General features: G+C 50.3%; 1 protein-coding gene across 1 annotated transcript in view; it reads left to right on the top strand.

The window, feature by feature from the left end:
- MYO7B (myosin VIIB) overlaps positions 1 to 18,778 on the top strand; it is a 266,503-nt gene that overhangs the window by 194,787 nt on the left and 52,938 nt on the right. Inside the window, exons 29-31 of the mRNA XM_075340840.1 lie at positions 12,722 to 12,895; positions 15,302 to 15,529; positions 16,741 to 16,908. Coding sequence (XP_075196955.1) covers positions 12,722 to 12,895; positions 15,302 to 15,529; positions 16,741 to 16,908 — 570 coding nt within the window. The remainder of the gene's footprint in view (positions 1 to 12,721; positions 12,896 to 15,301; positions 15,530 to 16,740; positions 16,909 to 18,778) is intronic.

The raw sequence follows: 18,778 nt of genomic DNA, 5'->3' as shown, positions 1-18,778 counted from the left end.
GTTTGTTTTACCGGAGACTCTGCATCTGTTCTTGGCTGAGTGAGTACCACCGTGCCATCCGGCACCGCGCTGCCCCCCGCGACCCTGCACCTCACCAACCGTACCTCCCCAACACACCTTACCAGGCCCCGGGACAACCAACCCCTACCCACGGAGGGGGAAACAACATCCCAGCTGCTCCCTGTCATCGCTCCCAGGATCCCCGTCACCAGCAGCGGTGGTGCCCCAACCTCACCACAAACCGTGGGTGGCGTCACGTACCAAATCCCCAAACCAAACTACCCCCTTTCACTCACGGGCGAGGAGCGCCGCTCGAGTCCCCGGATCCGGCCCACCGCTCGAGCCACCGAGCAGCAGCAGCGCCGGACCCGAGCGTGGTGAGCGCAGCACCTTCCCCGCCCGTGACACCACCCATGGTGTGTGGTGAGCTGTAGCACCACCGCTGCTGTTGGGGAGGACCCGGGGGCGATGAGATAGCAGCTGGATATTAACCCCTCCGTGGGTAGGGATGGATGCCCCGGGGCCCAGTGTCTCTGTGCTGAGGATGGTGGTTGCAGGGGCCGGCGCGCCCGGTCGGACCAGGGAATGCTGGTGTACTCACAGTCAAATGAATCACACAAGTCCAACGGTAAACCACAGCGCCAATGGTCGGCCACCGTGGCCGGGTGTATTCTGGTCCCTCACCCGGGGTGATGGTCTGTGTCACTTTCCTCTGCACTATTTTTAGTTCTCCTTGGCCTTCTTGGTATGGAACACGGGAGTCCACTCCCAGAACTACTGGTGGGAGCCTTGACCGCAGACGCTGACCCGTGGGATCTAAAGGGGCCCTGGTGGATGCCCTATCCCCCGCGGTGGGCTGCTGGTCTTCTTTTGGGACTTTGGGTGGGACAGGACCTGTAATCCTGTCCTCAACTGGTGAATTAACAAATCTGGTGGTTCCGGTCTCTGCTTCAGGGTCCAGGAACCCCCTCTGTGCACGGTTTCCGGGTCGGTTCTCCGGTGTCGGTACTGGCGGGCTCCTACCCTGTCCCTGTCCACCTCGAATCTCCGTCAGCCCTCTTCCTGTCTCCTGACAGACACGAACCACCGTCTGCCACCTAGCCAGTACGCCGGGGCTCCAAACCCGACGCCTTTTCTCTCCTGCTCCACTCAGCTCAACTTCAATCTCCTCTTTCCACTTTTCCACTCCTACTCAAAACTAAAACTCAAACTCAAACTGAGTCTTTTCCCGCCCCGGGTTCTCTAGACCCCTAGGTAGGCATTTTGCTTCTGCCTGGCCCCGCCCACTGGTGTGCCTTTCCTACCCTGAGGGGGGTGACTAGGGTTTTGTCGGCTCGGTGTAACCCTGTGAGGGATGGTGTTATGCGGGGGCCTATTTGGTGTGCGACACCTGGCAGTGCCAGGGCGTCACATAATGAACAGTCTAGAGGGAAGCCACTCACCAAGCAGGACCCCCAGAACCCTGAAACCCTTTAACCCCTATACAGGGATTTGGAATTACACAGGGCCCTGGAGATCTCTACCTGTGGAAGGCTGCAGTCTGAGAGAGTAGTCGTCAGGCAGGGTCAAAGCAGGAATTGCGGAACAGGGACAGAATCAGCAGGCAAGGATGTAATCCGAAACAAGTAGAGGTCAAAACCGGATTGGACAGCGAGGTACAAAAACAGCAGGCAGGAGGGTAGTCAGGAAACAAATGGGAATCAACACATGAAATCACAGAACAGGACAAAACAGGAGCCAGAATTTTCAGAACTATCTCTGGCAGAGGTCAGCAGACAGGAGGGGCATTACAAAGGGTGTGGTGTCTTCCCCTAGGCTGTAGCTGAATGATGGTACTTCAGCTGGGAGACACCTGCCACCTACAGTCAGCCAGTGGCACTGCAGATCCCCAGGAAACCCAGACCAGTGGATGAGTGGAGTCTGCGCCCACCGGCGCCGCTGGCATCGACTACTCTCCCATCACCAGCACCATCCATGGCAGGAACACGGCGTCGCCTGGCAATTGGAGTAGAAGTCGATGGAGCGGACTTCGGTGGTGACGTAACACCGTGATGAATGAGACCTGGATACAAACAGTACTGAGTCAGAGCACAGTATTAAGATGCTGTAGCAGCGGGAAGTGCAGAGCAAGACAGCATGACTTAGGAGCCAGTAGCACAAAATACTCAGGCAGGGAATTGACCCTGGACCAGGAGTTAAAAGCAGGGCAGATAGGAAGTTTAAGGGCTGGATGAGGCAACAGACTCCATCTTGGACGAGGGCAAGCAAACAACAAATTTCATGAAGAACCTGGAACCTTACAGCAGTAATCAAACATCTTGGAAAAATTATTAAATGGAAAGTATCCTCCATGGTCAAGAAGTAATAAATATTAGGGTCCCTCAGGTCAGGTTCAGCTGTGGTGTTGCTCTGGATGGATCGCCTCTTCTGGAACCCTTGAGGTGCCATATTGGTGAAGGTGGAGTAGTGGGGAGTTCCCAATCTGCTAAGTTAGGAAGCGGGATCTTCAGATCTGTACAGAAGGCTGGAAGGTCTTTGAGGGAACATAAGATAGTAGAGCGTCCACCCTTCATAACTCTAAGTGCAAATGGAAAACCCCAACAATACTTCACATCCTTATTTCTAAATAAGAGAAGGGAATTTTTGAGGTGTCTTCTTCTTTGGAAGGTAATCCAAGAAATGTCAGAATACAGTTGAATGGGAGTCCTTTCAAATTCGATCCTAGAGAGTATATGAGCTTTAGACATTAGGACCTCTTGTATTTGAAATCATGTACACAGTAGATCACATCACATGGCTTAGTTGGAGAGCCTTTAGGGAGGAGTGCTCAGTATGCACTGCCTAGTTTTATTTTATGGGATGTAGGTTTCTCCAAGATGGAGTTGAACACCGATTTCATTACTTTAGGACATTCAAGGATGTTTCTCACCCTTATGTTCTTGCAATGACCCCTATTTTCCAAGTCTTCAAAATGTTTGTTTGTTTCGCCCAGAGCTTTAGTGTATGTGGTGACAATGACTGTAGTTTAAAAATGTATTGCTCAGTTTCCATAGAGTCCACTCTGTCTTCGAGGAGCCTGACATCTTGGCGTATAGAGTTAAATTCTACTCTGCAGTCATCGTTAACTTTAGAAATAAGAAATTTAAAGTCTTCTTTGGTGGGGAGATGGCTAAGATATTTTTGCAAGAATTTATGTCATAAGGTAAAGTCCATGTTCCCTGATTCTGCATCGGACAGGGTGTCCTGGGAGCTGCCTTCAGTATCCTGGAGAGAAACTAGGGCAGACAATGATGGTGTTGCCTCGAAGTCCATGTCTGGAGGGTCTGACCAGGCACCTTTATTTTTTTACTGCTCTTCCCTTGTAAACTGATTGTCATTTGAAATTTGGTAGCATAATGTCTCCAGCACTGTGGGCTGCTTTTACAAAAAACCATTCCAAAGAGGTTAGATGGGCCTTCTCTATACCCTCCGTAATGGTTCAGCTTGTCTCTCACCCTTCATTTTGACCAGTGTGTTGTACACAGATGTCAGATTATTTTCTCTCTAAGGAAGGTGAAGTCTGGAACATTACTTTTATGTGGCCATCAGGTATTATTTCTTAGCCTGACCTCTAAGTCCAGGCAAGTTTAACTATGTAAAGCTTTCTGGGGAATGGTGTAAGTTTTGATGCACTGAGAGAGAGGAACACTTCAATCAGAGATTACTAAAGTCAATGGTGTAGTTGTAAGAAACGTCACAAAGTGGCAGAAGAGCTCAGTAAGTAATAAGTTGTATTTTAGTTTTTTGAAATATATAATATCACAGGCTTGTGTATTTGTTTTCTGCGTTTCAAATTACTATGGTAAGAGCCAATGAGTGTACTGTAATAGCAGAGCTCAGGTGTTCAGTAATCTCAAATCTCACATCACCAGTTTCTTCAGTACACTCTTGAGCTTAATTTTCTTCAAGGGTTAACAATAGGTTTATTTCACCCCACTATTATATATTCTATATAGGTATTGCGCCTATTTTTATATATTGTTTCCTCTACTTCAGTATTTTGTGGAGAAGGAGGAGGGAGGAGATGAGGAGAAGGCCCCAAGATAGGCAGTTGCAGTTTTGAGACTTCTGATATGGCGTCCTCTAAGATAGCATATTTGGCTGCAAAAAAAAAAAAACTAAGAAAAAACTGCCGTTATGGGGGAAGAACACTGGGGAATGAGAGGTGAGTATGCAGGGAGCCCAAGTTGGGATGTAAGTAGTTCCCACTCTCTGCTTCTACACACAGGTGCCCGATTTTCTGCACTGAGATTCCGGTGTTTGGACGTCACAGGTAATATCCTCTGTGCAGCTTCGGCCCTTACGAGGCACCAGCATCTCCATCCTCAGCACTATGCCACCTCTCTTCGTGAAAACGGCGGAGCAGGAATGACCCTCCATTTACCAAGGAAGAAATGTTCAGTCCTTGTCTCCCAGGATAGAGAACTCACATGGAGAAGCGTCAACAGCGCTCAGGACTCTGGGATGTCTCACAGAGCCCCTCAACAGGTTTCCGCAGCTGTGCTGGTGCGCAGGGGGAGCAAAGGTCAGGGGACTCTGTATGTGTAGATTAGGGCACTTTTACTGAGCAGAAAGTGCTTTTAAAAGGGATTAGAAATGGGAGCTGTGCTCAAGTATGTCTTCTCTGCTCGGTGGCTAGGCCAAGCCCCAAAAACTTAAGTTTCTTAAAACTTTAAGCAATGTTTCTAAGTAAATACATTACATAGCTCAAATGTCTTCATTTATAATTTAAAGGGATGTTCTTTCTTCAGGAGTTCACTGCTCCTCAAGCAGGAAGCTGTGAGTCGGTGTACTCCTGATGATTGTTAATTCTGGCCAGTGGCTAGGTTGCTCTGCTTGCCTAATTGTGCCCATTCCAGTGTTGCTAAAGGAGGCAGTTTTGCCTTTGTAGCATTGGAGGAGTGTGTGGCGCCCTGGCCTAGCCAGGTCGTCACAGATAACATCCAAACACCCCCCCCCACCCCCATTAGACAGGGACACAAGCCAAACAAAAACCCTTGTTGCCTCCCTCCAGTGTCTGATGTCCACACCAGGTGGGGCGGAGCTGAGCGGTTGGCCCCACCCACCGAGGAGTTCACAGGCCTGGAGGCGGGAAAAGTGACAGTTTAGTCCAGGAGGTGGAAGAGTGAGGAGTAAACACTTGGGTGTCTGGGTTTGTGGCCCAGGCACTAACAGCAAGGTTGGCAGACGGTGCAGGACCCGTCCATCCTGCCGTTTGGTTTACCGAGGACTTTGTACCTTTCGTGCTGAGTGAGTACACCCGTGCCATCCGGCACTGCGCCGCGCTGTCCCTGCAAACCTGCACCTCACCAACCCTGCCTCCCCGTCACATCATCGGGCCCCGGGACCACCAACCCCTACCCACGGAGGGGGAAAACAACATCCCAGCTGCTCCTTACCATCGCTCCCGGGATCCCCGTCATCAGCAGCGGTGATGCCTATCTTCACCACGACCCGTGGGTGGCGTCACAGACTAAATCCCCCAAACCAACCACCCATTTCACTCACAGGTGAGGAGCGCCGCTCGAATCCCCGGACCCGGCCCACCGCTCGAGCCACCGAGCAGCCATCGCAGCAGCGCCGGACCCGAGCGTTAGCGAGCGCAGCGCAGTGGCGTCCTCCCCGCCCGCGACAACTTGGCGTCACGAACAGGATTGAACCCATCTACTTACCAGTAGAAGTGAGCCTTGTGATCTACGCTGGCGGTGTCCGGCCGAAAATTTTGAAGCGCCGCCATCTTGGCGCGAAAATCTCCCGCTCAAGCATCTTCTCCGAGCAGGGAAGGCGCAAAAGCGAAGCCCCGCCCCCAACAAACGGAAGTGCTGAAGAGTACCAAGGGGGCGCGAGAGTGTGTCTGCCTGATGTAGCCAAAGCTATAAAAGCGGGGACGCCAGGACTCTGCAAACATAACCGGTTCCTGGAAGCAGCTTGCAACATGTCCGCACCATCTGAGAGGCCTGCGTCTCCGGAACCTGCCCCCGGGACGGCAGCTTGGCTGAACACCCAAGTGATGCTGTTGTGCTGCTGTAACCGGGTCCAAGTACGGGACCTACTCGATCGCTGGACTGCTGAGATGGAGGAGCTGCTCGCGGTCGTGCGGGCGCATGAAATAGAGACCATGCTAGAGGAGCTGGTGAGAGACCCACACCCTTGTGTCCCTAGAGGACCGGCCTCTGCGGCTGAAGGATCCGGTGTACTCCTGGCCCCAGCAGGGCCGGACCCATCGCCTGTGCTGACCGCCCATACAACCCCACCCAGATCACCGTCCCCGATGGAAGTGGCAGAGTCCGTGTTGCCACGCCAGGGCCCGGAAGCCCGAGAGGAAGCCAGCCCATCAACCACTGGAGTGGGTAATGTAGACGAACCGGTAGCAGACCTCCCGACCCCAGCCGATGACGGGTCACTTGCCAATGAGGGGCCACGAGTCTGGGCTCAGCTGGAAACCGTTACCGGCCTGCCAAGTCCCACCAGTGGTTCCCTGGAGTCAGATGCCAGCGGCTCGGGGGCTGACACGGAGCATGTCTCGGAGGAGGAGGGAGTCTTCGGCCTGTATGACATGGGGGCCACTTACATCCCTCGGAGCGGAAACAATGGATACCGGGCAGCTCTTCCTCGTCGTGCCTACCGTGCGCTGGAGGGGCTGGAACCCGTGCTTCTTCACCTGGAGCCGGGTGAGGAGCACGAAAGTCAGCAGTTATGGCAGCGGTCCGCCGTTGCAAGCAGTTGTTCCCCATAGGGACCCTCAGCAGTTTAAATGAATGACTCTAATGAACCGTGACATTTACCTGATTGTTTACATGATTATTCCGGCCGTTGCCGGCAAGTTGTCCCCGGAGGGACCCTGTGTGTTTTACAACCTGTATGAGAGACTACTCATGGACAAGGCCGAGAACTGGCAGGCCACCCACGAACTTGTGGGCCCGTAAATAAGTTGAGGGTGATATTCCGTGGAGCCGCCTCTGGAGAGGCAGATTGGAGGAAGGGCCCGCAGCAGAGTAGGCTGGGGCCCGGCCACCACCAGGACCGGTGGCCATCCTCTGGGGGTCAGGGGTCCCCCAAGGACGTGGGGTCCCCTGAAATGACAGCCGGGTGCGAGTAACCGTACCCGTTCCCACTCGGGCAGCCTGAACCTGGACTGGGGTCAAGGGATGCTGCCCACTTCTTAGGGGCAGCATCAGGGCTAGGTTGCTTGGGTGGGAGAGCGGAAGACATCCGTCCGTCCGTCTGTTTATTAAAAATGTTTATATGTGCAACGTTGAAGTGTCCTTACAAGAAATGCTTATGTTTGAAAATGTTTTACATGTTATTTATATCTTTTCACAGTTTTGAAAAATAAAACCGGTGATGGACGGGCAGCCCGCGGACGGTCTGCATTTCACCAAGGGGGAATGTGGTGCCCTGGCCTAGCCAGGTCGTCACAGATAACATCCAAACACCCCCCCACCCCCATTAGACAGGGACACCAGCCAAACAAAAACCCTTGTTGCCTCCCTCCAGTGTCTGATGTCCACACCAGGTGGGGCGGAGCTAAGTGGTTGGCCCCACCCACCGAGGAGTTCACAGGCCTGGAGGCGGGAAAAGTGACAGTTTAGTCCAGGAGGTGGAAGAGTGAGGAGTAAACACTTGGGTGTCTGGGTTTGTGGCCAAGGCACTAACAGCAAGGTTGGCAGACGGTGGTGGCCGTCTGCAGGAGTGGTGGAGCAACGCAGAACCATAGGACCGGGGACGGGCGACGGCGCGACGGTACCGACCGGGGAGCGAAGTGAAGCTAGCCCACACAGGCAGGGCCATCGGACCCCGACCAGGCTTGGAGCCGCCGACAATGGTCAGATTCGAATGTGACTGGAACCCCAGGGGTTTCACAACAGCAAAAGTCCCGATTGAAGGCAACAGCCCACACCGTGAGAGTATACAGCTACCGCCTAAGGCTAGAGACCCAAGGGCCAGCGTCTGCGGGCAAACGGGCTCCTCCGGTACCCATACACCGGGGAGCGGACTACCGTTGGGAATCCATAGTAATCAGAGAACATCAAGGTGCAGGGAAAGACACCATCATCTGTCCGGGGAGAAGCACTGCAGCCAGCTACGGGACCCGTCCATCCAGCCGTTTGGTTTACCGAGGACTTTGTACCTTTCTTGCTGAGTGAGTACACCCGTGCCATCCGGCACTGCGCCGTGCTGTCCCTGCAACCCTGCACCTCACCAACCCTGCCTCCCCGTCACATCATCGGGCCCCGGGACCACCAACCCCTATCCATGGAGGGGGAAAACAATATCCCAGCTGCTCCTTACCATCGCTCCCGGGATCCCCGTCATCAGCAGCGGTGGTGCCTATCTTCACCACGATCCGTGGGTGGCGTCACGGACTAAATCCCCCAAACCAACCACCCCTTTCACTCTCGGGCAAGGAGCACCGCTCGAGTCCCCGGATCCGGCCCACCGCTCGAGCCACCGAGCAGCCATCGCAGCAGCGCCGGACCTGAGCGTTAGCGAGCGCAGCGCAGTGGCGTCCTCCCCGCCCGCGACAAGTGCAGGAACACTAAGGCGGGCTTTGCACACAACGACATCGCAGGTGCGATTTCGGTGGGGTCAAATTGAAAATGACGTACTTCCGGCATCGCATGCGACATCGTAGTGTGTAAAGGTTCGATGATACGATTAACGAGCGCAAAAGCGTCGTAATCGTATCATCGGTGCAGCGTCGGCGTAATCCATAATTACACTGACGCGATGGTCCGATGTTGTTCCTCGCTACTGCGGCAGCACACATCGCTGTGTGTGAAGTCGCAGGAGCGAGGAACATCTCCTACCGGCGTCACCGCGGCTTCCGTAGGATATGTGGAAGGAAGGAGGTGGGCGGGATGTTTACATCCCGCTCATCTCCGCCCCTCCGCTCCTATTGGCCGCCTGCCGTGTGACATCACAGTGACGCCGCACGACCCACCCCCTTAATAAGGAGGCGGGTCGCCGGCCAGAGCAACGTCGCAGGGCGGGTGAGTCCAATGTTCGCTACGGCAGCTATCACAAGGATATCGCAGCTGCGACGGGGGCGGGGACTATCGCGCTTGGCATCGCAGCATCGGCCTGCGATGTCGCAGTGTAAGGGGTAGTCGGACCCCTGGTAGTGAAGGAGCTGTTTTTCCCCCCCTGAAGACGCCACAGTAGTATGGTGGCAAATTGTAAATGTTAATGGTAAAATGTTACCTGTTGTTGTAGTGATTAAACAGTTTCCCCACTAGGTGCCAGTGTAGAGCAGTGGTTCCCCTGGTAACAGTGGCAGGGAAGGAAGGGAGGTCTCTGAAGGCAGAGCAGTGTGCAGAGAGATGTGACTGGAGAGAGAAGTCTGAGGTGACGGGGCAGAGTGTGTGAGTAAAAAGTGGCAGGCAGCCAGAGTGAGTGCGCAGACAAAGAAGTGGAGGTACACGGGAACGCCCGTAGAAAGCAAGAGAAGTAGTTCCCCGGCAAAGAAGTGGAGAGGTGAGAACTTATCCGGAGCCGGTAGTCTGTGCTAGATCTGCCCTATAGTAAATCCGGGTTCAGTGTGCAGCTACTAGGGGGTTAACGCATGTCCCCTGCAGGGTAGGGAAAGTTACCGGGGAAAGAGGAAACCGTCAGCAAGAAGTGTAACCTATAAACCGATGTGACTTGATGCTGAAAGGTGTAAAGAGGAGTGGGAACTCATCCGGAACCGGTAGTGTGTGCTAGATCTGCCCTGCAGTAATTCAGGGTTCAGAGTACAGCTACTAGGGGGTTAACAAGTGTCCCCTGCAGGTGAAGGAGAGTGACCGTCAGCAAAAAGGGGAAACCGTCAGGAAGGAACGTAATCTGTAACGTTAAAGTGAAGTACTGAAGTAACTTGCTGCTGAGAAGTGTCACAGAAAATGGAAGCCTCGTTCAATAAAATGTTTCTTAGTTTACCAGCTGCCTGTCAGTGGCTCTTTTCTGTAACTGATGAAGGGGCTGGCGAGCCGAGGGAAAACGGCGTCACGGAGAACTCAGGTACCGGCACGAACGCGTCCCTGCCACCCACACTCTGCCCCACAAACAACACCTCCGTTTTAACAGTGACGGCCGGGCCGGGGGTCAGCCTGCCGCCCCCTGGGCGGGAGACCGCGACTACAACCCCTGAGGCACCCCCTGCCCCCGTTACAAACTGGCGTAGTCGGCAGGATGAAGCCTGCATGCAAGAAACCCCGACCAGAGACTGTAAGGAAGATCAAGTGGTGCCTGACGTGCTGAACGGGCCACAAGATAGCGGCAAGATGGCGGCCGTCCTCATGGACTCAGTGGAGGAGCGAAAAGTTGGCGCCAAACGAAAAGCACTGGGCTGGCCTGGGAGGAAGAAGCCCGGAGTGCGCCGCCCAAAGAGGGGAGGTACTTGCCCCAAGAAGCTGCAGAGGTCTAGAGACGTGGGCGGCGCCGCAAGAAAGAAAAGGCGTCGCCAACGCTATGCAGACCTGGTGGGTGAAGCCGGGGGCGGAGTGTGTGCTAAAGCGGGAAAAGAAGAACCGCCTCCACCTTCCCCGGCGCCATTGCAATCCCAGCAGCAGAAGCAACAGTTCCAGTTACCTGTGCTACACAAAATGGAGGCCAGGACAGACAAGCAAGCCGTAGCGGGCGCGCTGGTGCCCGTAGGATGCGGAAGAGGACGTCCGATGGAGAGCTCGGTGGGAGAGTTACCCACCATCACGTTGCCGGCAAGCATGATACCGGCCGTGACTGGAGTCTCGGAGAAACCAGCGAAGGTCACGTTTTTTACCTCATGGGATGCCGTTACCGGGGAAACGACGACGGAAGTCCAGGCCACCTACAAGTCCCAGGTGACTCTGGGGAGCGGGCCACCAGGAGCATCCGTACAGATTCCGGAGGCGCCCGCGTCTGTTAAGGTAGGCCCTCTGCCCCCCTCAGGAGTTAAGGCCCCGTACTGGCAAGATATCCCAGAACCAGAGGTAATCGTCCGGAAGAGAGTGATTTGTTTGCCGTTGAAAACCGGTACTGTTGAAAGCCGGTGAATGTTTCCAGTTACAGTAATGTTAAAAGTACTGAACCCGGGAGGAGCTTAATGCAGAACTGTGCGTGGACTCCTTCCGTGACTGTTAAGAAGGAATCTTGTTGTCCTGTTGTTTTCTGCCCACCCAAAGACCGGGAGCGCTTGGAAATAGCCTCCGGGCAGAAGGTCAGCTAAGACCGGGAGCGCCTGAGGAGGGCCTCCGGGCAGATGTGCGACTAAGACCGGGAGCTTCCCTGGAGGGACTCCGGGCACCAAACTTGTGTGCCAGTCTGTGTGTTTTCCTACATGTGTTGTTTTGCAGGTACGAACCTCGCCAGGAGGCTGAGGTTAAAGAGGGGAGGAATGTAAGGGGTAGTCGGACCCCTGGTAGTGAAGGAGCTGTTTTTCCCCCCCTGAAGACGCCACAGTAGTATGGTGGCAAATTGTAAATGTTAATGGTAAAATGTTACCTGTTGTTGTAGTGATTAAACAGTTTCCCCACTAGGTGCCAGTGTAGAGCAGTGGTTCCCCTGGTAACAGTGGCAGGGAAGGAAGGGAGGTCTCTGAAGGCAGAGCAGTGTGCAGAGAGATGTGACTGGAGAGAGAAGTCTGAGGTGACGGGGCAGAGTGTGTGAGTAAAAAGTGGCAGGCAGCCAGAGTGAGTGCGCAGACAAAGAAGTGGAGGTACACGGGAACGCCCGTAGAAAGCAAGAGAAGTAGTTCCCCGGCAAAGAAGTGGAGAGGTGAGAACTTATCCGGAGCCGGTAGTCTGTGCTAGATCTGCCCTATAGTAAATCCGGGTTCAGTGTGCAGCTACTAGGGGGTTAACGCATGTCCCCTGCAGGCAAGGGAAAGTTACCGGGGAAAGAGGAAACCGTCAGCAAGAAGTGTAACCTATAAACCGATGTGACTTGATGCTGAAAGGTGTAAAGAGGAGTGGGAACTCATCCGGAACCGGTAGTGTGTGCTAGATCTGCCCTGCAGTAATTCAGGGTTCAGAGTACAGCTACTAGGGGGTTAACAAGTGTCCCCTGCAGGTGAAGGAGAGTGACCGTCAGCAAAAAGGGGAAACCGTCAGGAAGGAACGTAATCTGTAACGTTAAAGTGAAGTACTGAAGTAACTTGCTGCTGAGAAGTGTCACAGAAAATGGAAGCCTCGTTCAATAAAATGTTTCTTAGTTTACCAGCTGCCTGTCAGTGGCTCTTTTCTGTAACTGATGAAGGGGCTGGCGAGCCGAGTGAAAACGGCGTCACGGAGAACTCAGGTACCGGCACGAACGCGTCCCTGCCACCCACACTCTGCCCCACAAACAACACCTCCGTTTTAACAGTGACGGCCGGGCCGGGGGTCAGCCTGCCGCCCCCTGGGCGGGAGACCGCGACTACAACCCCTGAGGCACCCCCTGCCCCCGTTACAGCAGCGTGCAAAGTGCCCCTTAGACAGACTGCTCTATGAAAGCATTTCATAAATACATCCCTGCAATAGAAATGTAGCCAACATTTTAGGTTTATAAACATGTACTATATCATTTACATTCTAATTGTGATTGATCTAAAATATACAGTACAAAGTATTAGCTATTGCTTGATAGCACCAAAGATAACTTCTCTATTCAGTACTGCTAAAACCTTGAATCTTCCAATTGTCATATTGCTATAAGTAATTAGAGATTTCCTTCTGGTCTATTTAAGGCATTGAAAGGTTCAGCATCTCTTGAAGTGCCCGTGAAGATCATGACTGGTGAGACTGTCGTCATCCAAGCCGATTCTGCCACCTCTGCCAAAGAGATATGCAGGAACATTGGCCTGAAACTGGAGATGAAGGACTTATTTGGTTTTTCTGTTTACATCTCAATATATGATCAGGTACATGAAGTTTTGCTATAAATACTGGAGATTACATTGTATAATACCAAACTGATGTCCCCTACAGCATTGATATATGTATGTGTATTATATGTTTAATGCAGTGGCATAGCAAAGGGGGGATGGAGGGGGCGGTCCGCCCCAGGTGGCACGTGTCAGGGGAGCGGCATTTTGGGGGTAAAAAATAAAAAATAGAAAAAGTTAGAAGAAATAATAATTGTTGATTAACCTCTTAACGACCCATGACATACTGGGTATGTCATAGTGACCTGGTACTTAACGACCCATGATGTACCCAGTACGTCATGGCAAAATCGCGGCCCCGGAGCCTTGGTGGTTGCGATCGGTGTACAAAAACCGCTACGTGTGATACCGCAGGAACGAAGAACATCTCCTTACCTGCGTCCACCGGCAATGAGGAAGGAAGGAAGTGGGCGGCATGTTCTGGCCGCTCATCTCCGCCCCTCCTCTGCTATTGGACGGCTGTTGTGTGACGTTGCTGTGACGCTGCACGAATTGCCCCCTTAGAAAGGAGGCGGATCGCCGGCCAGAGCGAAGTCGCAGAGAAGGTAAGTCCGTGTGACGGGTGTTAGCAATGTTGTGCGCCATGGGCAGCGATTTGCCCGTGATGCACAACCGACGGGGGCGGGTACGTTTGCTAGCGATATCGGTACCGATATCTCAGCGTGTAAAGTACCCTTTAGATTCGGGGAGGAGGGGACCTCTGCCTGACCTCAGGAGGGGTGGTGTCTTCCCCCTGGACCTACGGAGGCTGTGATTGGCTGACGAACGCCGCTTAGCCAATCACAGCCACTGTGATATTTCAGCCATTGAAAATGGCTAAAACATTGAAATCCAGCCATGATCAGTGCAGCTATAGCACTGATCATTGGCTGGAGCTGGGTAAACTTTGTTTCATCCGCCCCCAGCTCTGATTGGAGAGATCGACCTTGTGACCGATCTCTCCAATCACCTTGGATCTGGGGCCGGTGACCTGTAGGTGACCACTACCCTCAGCTTCACTTCATCCATGAAAGCTGAGGAGAGTGATCCCTGCAAGTGCCATTTGGTAAGTGCCTCTGATCCACCGCTGACCCCGATCAGCCCCCGATCCACCGCTGCCCCCACCACTGCCCCTTTTCAGCAGCCCCGCCACCGCAGCAGCAGTAGTCACCGCCCCCAATCCACCGCCGCTACTGCCTCCGATCTGCCACTGCCCTCCTCCATTTGCTACCCCCCCTCCATCCACCACTGCTCTTCCCATCAGCCGCTGCCCCCCTGCATCTACCACCACTCTCCCTATCAGCCGCTGCCCCCCTTCATACGCCACCGCTCTCCCCATCAGCCGCTGCCCCCCTTCATACGTCACTGCTCTCCCCATCAGCTGCTGCCCCCCTCCATCCGTCACCCAATACCAAAGATACCCAAGTTATATATATTCTGGATTATCGATGGCCAACGGAGGGGGGCGCCAAATTTGACGACTGCCCCGGGCGGCAAAAGCAGTTGCAACTCCACTGTTTTAATGATAATATCTCTATAAGGAAAAAATGGACTCTCATTTCAGATTATTATATCAACATAAATAATACTTAAAAATGCTGATATACTTTCCCAAAATTACCTCTAAGGTTACTTGCCCACGATCAGGACCCGCCGCGTCCAGGACCTGGGGGGCCGCGAGTCTATACAGGAGAATTCAGGAGACCGAAGCTGCTTGTGCCCATGATCAGGGTTTGGGGCGCTGCGGTCTATCGCTTGTGTCTCCCTACAGAGAATGTTTGCAACTCCGCAGCAAAGAATTGACATGCTTGTGTCTCGGAAATCCGCACCGCAGGTCAGTTTACGCTGCAGGCAGTACACGCACAGTGGGCATGGGATTTCTAAAAATCCCTTCCACTATGCTTCTACTGTACAACACTGCGTTTTGGACACAGCATCAACACACTGCATCCAAACCGTTGCAAACCCTGATTATGGGCACGTACCCTAAAGGTTTGGGAACATTTTATTTTCTGCGGAGATTTCTGCACCAAACGCTTTTCTCTTGGCGTGATAAACACTGAAAATACCTCTGATGATGCCATTTCTTTCAGTTTTATTCTGTACATTTGTGAAGAACTTTTTCCCCTACATTCATTAGAATGGTTGAAAAATGCTGTAAAAATGGTGAAATCTGACATGCTGTCGTTTAGAAACTGCTTCAATTCTGGAAATAAAAAGATAAGCATCATGTGCATGTGACTTCATATATTGCATTAACTTTGCTGGTTCAATAAAATGCTGGGGTTTTTTCGTGGCAGAAAAAATATGGAAAAGATGCAAAGTGTGACCCTAATAGTTTTACAGTCATATGACACAGATTTATTTTTGTCACTTGAATATGTTTCTATTTATGATCTTCAGGTGTGGTCTCTGGGTAGCGGATCGGAACATCTAATGGATGGTATTTCTCAATGTGAGCAATTAGCCAGGGAAAGGGGAGACCAAGAGAAGCATGCTCCATGGCGCCTCTTCTTCCGCAAAGAAGTCTTCTCACCATGGCATAACTCTTCAGATGATTCTGTTAGCACTGACCTTATTTATAATCAGGTTTTACGTGGCCTATGCTTTGGAGAGTACCGCTGCGAGAAGGTAGGTTTAGCTATTTGTACCTATCAAAACCTCAAGATAGGCCATCGATATCGGGTTCTTGGTGGTTTAACATCTAGTTATGGCAACTGGTCAAATGAATGAAGGGTTTGCAGCTCTTCGGCAAGCCACATACTTCTACTTTGTTTACCAGGCTCAGATCTCTACATTTCAGAGGAACTTTGCCTGGTACTGCAGTTCAGTATTATTCACGTAAATGGGACAGAACCACAATAGGATAGGCCATCAGTATCAAGTCCCAGCACACCCTTTTTTGGAGGTGCAGAATATTATGCAATGATTAGAAACTTTCTAGTGAGCCCGTATACAGAAATCTGTGCGCTTATACAGTGGATTTGTGACATGTGTCTTAGGCAGTTGGTGGTGATCTGAGGATCCAGAGTCCCACTAATCTGCAGGACATTTACAGGGGTTTCCCTGTGAAAAAAAGTTAATTTTAAAGCTCATTTTAATCAATAGATCTTGGAATAATAATTGTTTCCACAATTGGATGTGTTTCAAAAAAATGTTCCTCTGTTGAGATAATCTTATATATGTGCCTCTGCTATGTACTGTGTAATGGCCGTGTCTGACCGTACAGGGACATGGTCTGATCATACCACATCTCCTGGTATGAGAAAGAAAAGCAATACAAAGAGGTTACAATCCTATGCTGTACTGTCTGTATACTCTCTTTTGCGTTCTCCCCTCCCCAGGAGATGTGGTATGATCAGACCATGTCAGTATACAGTCAGACACGACCATTACACAGTATATAGCAGGGGCACATATATAGGATTATCTCAGCACAGGAACATTTTTTTTCAAATACATTCAAGTATTATTATTAATCCAAAATCTATTGATTAAAATCAACTTTGTTCATGAGACAACCCCTTTAAAGTATTATTAAAATAAAAATGTGTATGTTCGCTTTACATTTTGCACTGTACCCTTGTAGAATAGAACAGGAGAGGATACCTTATCGACTTATATTTACACGTCTGCTCTTTCTTTTGTTTCCATCTATTATTTATAAGAAATAAAAAGGGTTTACAGTTAGTGTTGTTTCTTTTATACTTTTTTATTATTACTGTATACTATTTTTTTTTCTTTTATCTGAAATTCACATTTCTTTGATACAAAGTAAAGTGTTACAACGGATTTATTCTATTTGGTACATCCTTACGAATGTTTATATTTTTCTCTTGAAGGAGGATAATTTAGTAGAGCTTATGTCCAAGCATTACTATATTAAATATGGTGAATTACTAAAAGAAGAACACATACACAGTGTCCTAAAAGACTGCATTCCTACAAAGCAATTAGCCTCTAAGCCAAGCAGTTACTGGGTAAACCTATTGAAGGAAAATCAAGCAAAGGTAATAATCTAACCATAGTGGGTGTGTCACATGGAGATTTTTACAAACTTCGACGACTGTCATGGCGACGTCAGGATCTGTTTAGACTACAGATTTTGACACTCTGCCCGATAACTTCTCTGGTGTCTGTGATCATCGCAGGCAGACGTGGATGCGACCTGCAGAGTGGTAGTTCATAGGCAGACTAGCAAGAGTTAATCTCTGCTAGTCTGCTTGTTAGTATCCTTTGATCACATGTTGTGAGGAGCCAATTACATCTGCGCCCCTCCTATATATGCAGGCTAGATTCTTCCTTCTATGCCAGCTATAGTTTATCTTCGTTGGTCTGGTGAGGTGTTGTGATCCAGACTATCTGGTGATTGTAGTACTTGTTGCTGAATGCAGTTGTGGAGTTAACCCTTTTTGCGTTGAGTCTCTCATTGTCTATTCCTGTGTGTCTGAGTTTTGGTTTTCCCTTTTCTGTCTTTATCTGTGTTTCCCTCTAACTCCTGCCCCGTCCTTCCCTGGTGAGAGGGGAAATCAGATTAGTTCTGGTCAGGAGCATAGCTAGGCATGGAACTCAGGGATCTCCACCATCAGGAGTATCCCTGAGATTAGAGATAGTCTAGGGACCCTTAGCATGAGGGAAAGCACAGGAGCTCCTGTCCCTTGTTATCCTACAGTCACATTATGACAGGGTGTAATAAAAAAAAAATCAGCAAATGTAGCAAATGCTAGGTTAGCTCAGCTCTATACAAATGACATATGACATATACTCTTGCCGGAGCATTCTTGGTGAGAGACAGTTCGGGCCAGCAAAATTGTTGTGCCATTGGACTGAATTTTGCACTTTGTAGCACTGGAAGAGCCCAGGAACTGACACTAGCTGAATCCAGTGATCCACACAGCTTGAAAACAGCACTTGAACGCTCTATAGCAAAGACCTTGTAAGCACTGCACGCTTTGCTTATTAAACCGCCCACCTCTGATAAATTGCAGAGATTTGCTCTAACCTAGGCAATGAGCAATAAACTACAGTACAGTACAGAGTTAAAAATCATTCTATTCTGGAGAATGTAGACAATTGTATTTACAAGGTAAATTGCAAGCAATTTTACCAATTTAAGAAGTTGAGACAACCCCATTAATAAATTAAAAAAAAATTTTAAAAAATTCCAATTTTTATTTCCTAGCGTTATTTTAATGTTAGCATTCTAGGCACAACAAGGTTTATTTTCTAATTTTTATTTATTTATGTTTTGTTTCATTAATTTATATTATAGTAATTTGTAAGGGGCTGTTTTTTGCCAAAGTATTCATGGAAATTAATGTCTTACGAAATGTCATATAAGCTAACTTTAAAGTTTTCCTATCTCATCTCAGATATTGCTGAAATAACATAATTGCCTCCATAATACTTAAAAAATGACCTCAGTTCAGATCTTTAGCTCCATAATTCAATGGCCTTTTCATTTTTGTTATGAGAAGAAATAGCATATATCAAAAATTCTTCATTCTTTGAGTGGAAGGCCTCTCAATTTTAAGACAATGATCTCCCAGACAATATATCCCAACCCCCTAACATTGACTCTGCAACTTAGCCCACCCCCTCCCCCTTAGTAACTTAGCAACATTAACATTTCCAACCCCTCCCCCCTCGCGACATGACCAAGCCTTCTCACGCCCCCGCTCAGATGACCTATACCCTCTACCCCACTATCGAGCTTGTATCTTTAATCTACCCAAGGAACCCTGCAGGTCATCAATAAGGTACAATTCCATGTTTGTAAAAGGGGACATAATCTGCCTTATCTCATCCAACAAATTTCATTTTAAAGTTTATTTTAATCAATAGATCTTGGCATAATAATAATTTCCACAATTGGATGTG

This window comes from Anomaloglossus baeobatrachus, chromosome 3, assembly GCF_048569485.1.
Source record: "Anomaloglossus baeobatrachus isolate aAnoBae1 chromosome 3, aAnoBae1.hap1, whole genome shotgun sequence".
NCBI classification, from domain to species: domain Eukaryota; kingdom Metazoa; phylum Chordata; class Amphibia; order Anura; family Aromobatidae; genus Anomaloglossus; species Anomaloglossus baeobatrachus.
This window is presented reverse-complemented; position numbering and strand designations above follow the sequence as displayed.